At 39.9% G+C, this 2181-nt stretch overlaps 1 protein-coding gene across 2 annotated transcripts in view; it reads right to left on the reverse strand.

The window, feature by feature from the left end:
- The window catches only part of folr (folate receptor), a 4468-nt gene that overhangs the window by 501 nt on the left and 1786 nt on the right, over positions 1–2181 (reverse strand). The window contains exons 2-4 of one of the 2 annotated variants that reach the window (XM_032512185.1): positions 878–1010; positions 539–727; positions 47–182 (exon numbers count right to left, since the gene is read on the reverse strand). In XM_032512185.1, the coding sequence (XP_032368076.1) occupies positions 47–182; positions 539–727; positions 878–1006 (454 nt within the window). In that variant the 5' untranslated portion in view covers positions 1007–1010. Of the gene's footprint in view, positions 1–46; positions 183–538; positions 728–877; positions 1013–2181 lie in introns of both variants that reach the window. The other variant, XM_032512186.1, reaches the window with a different exon arrangement.

A 2181-nucleotide genomic window follows, 5' to 3' on the forward strand; every position in this document is an offset into this window, starting at 1 on the left:
GTGTGTGTGTGTGTGTGTGTGTGTGTGTGTGTGTGTGTGTACTCGCCTGAGCTCCAGTCCCATCCCTTGTGCCAGTCAGTCTTGCAGGTGAAATCATTCTTGCAGTCGTCCCACCATTGGTGACAATCCTCCTTACAAAGAGGCACATCCAAGACGCGCTCCTTGCGCCAGGTCTGATCCACCTACATAAATATAATTGATTAGTCTATGATCTGTCATTTCAGAACACAGGTGATATATTTCAAGAATGAAATTATGAGTTGATCCTTGCCCTCACAGTTGCAATGCTATGATTTATGAAGTACTTGGGGGAATTAAAAAAAAAAGGGTCAGGTGAGTTATAAAAAGGTTTCCACAAACTAAACTAGGGCGCATTGCAAAGTCTCTCATTACAGAATGTAATACAATGATCATATAGAATATTGGCAACATGACATTTGTAGATTTAACTGTCCTGACAAGCCTTTTCAACTTCGTTTGCTGCCATCTAGTGTTCTCAGTACACACATACAAGAGCGACTGAAAGCACAATACACACTTTTTGTATCCAGGGTCCCAAGTGGGGTGAGCACTCATAGAAGCAAGTGTCCTGGGTGAAATGTTTCTTGCACTGGGGGCTCATGACACCACAGTGATTCCAGTTGAAGTTGTACAAGTAGGAGTTATCGTTGTGGGCTTCTGTGCTAGTGTTGGCAGTACAACATGCATTGTCACGCCAGGGAACACACTGGAAAAAGAAAAAGGAAAGGGGGGTAACTTCATGCTGTTGAACTGAAAACGTTGTTTTGATGAGAAGAAAAAATTACACCCACTTGAATCTCCCAGCATCCCACTATTTATTTGTTTTATGTTTGATGGGGACATTTGTGTTCATCACCTGAAGGTAAAGCTCTCCCTCAGGGCCAGGGTCTACTTTGTGGTGTTTGCCGTCCATACACATGTTGAGTTTGTCTAATGACAGAGCACCACTGAAGAATGGTAGCAGCAAGGCCAGGACAACCCACATGGCTCTGCAGCAGGGAGGGATTAATACACTGTTTATCAACAGGTAGGACAAATGATGGGATGACAGCCAACATACAACACCAGACAAAGGTTTAACAGTTTTACAGGCATGTCCTGTAACCTCTAATCTGAGTCACACACACACACACACACACACACACACACACACACACACACCTGACCAGTGAGGTCTCTGGGTTTTTCTGTTAACAGTAGTTACTCTTGTTGTTTGTGCATTGTCAGCAGAGCTCGTGTTAACAACATGTAATAACCCGGATATTAGGCCACAATCAATAGGAGACACACTATGATAAAGTTTTATTAAATTAAATTATAATATCAAACAAAATGAGACCAAATTATCAAGGTGTGGGGTAGGGTTGTCAGTATGCTCAGTGATGTAAGTGTGCATGAGTGATGGACGTGTGTGTGTGTGTGTGTGTGTGTGTGTGTGTGTGTGTGTGTGTGTGTGTAGAAGTGAAGATAAACACATGAAGATAAATCCGGAGTTGGAAATCCCATATTTTGCCATTCAGGATCAGGTTATCTATCTTACTCTTATGCCGGTTTTTCAAAGCAACATTATCTGGATCACCCTGATCCAGATACAAGGTTTTCAAGATTACCAAATTGAGATTACCAGTGCTCTAAATGGGACAACATATCACAATGTGGGCTACCAGCTATGTAAAGAACAGGTAGAAGAGCCAACATGGGGTCACTTCAAGTGTTTCTCATTTTGAGACAAAACACAAAAATAACATAAACATCCACTACCATTCATGATTTCTTGTATGACCCCTCATCTGGGCCACAACAAATAAAAAACAAATATACACTAACAGATTCATTATGGATATTTTGAAAATGTCTTTAAAAAAAAGAAAAGGCTAAAAGTCCAATAGTTAACAAAATAAAGAATTTTCAGGGTTCTTCTTCATCTGGGGAGGAGACACCAGAAATTATTTTTGATAGGTCCATCTCTGATAATTGTTTCTTTGAAATGAATATACAGTGATGAATGACAGAAAAATTGAACATATTATTTAGTATGTTATTGAAATCTGTTTGCGGGATTGTTTCATGGAGACAAGCTCATTTTTATTTTATTTTTTACTTTACTGTACTGAATAGCTTAATTGGTAGCCCATGTCTACTTTATCTACTTTATCACTG

This window comes from Etheostoma spectabile, chromosome 3, assembly GCF_008692095.1.
Source record: "Etheostoma spectabile isolate EspeVRDwgs_2016 chromosome 3, UIUC_Espe_1.0, whole genome shotgun sequence".
In the NCBI taxonomy this organism is placed as follows: domain Eukaryota; kingdom Metazoa; phylum Chordata; class Actinopteri; order Perciformes; family Percidae; genus Etheostoma; species Etheostoma spectabile.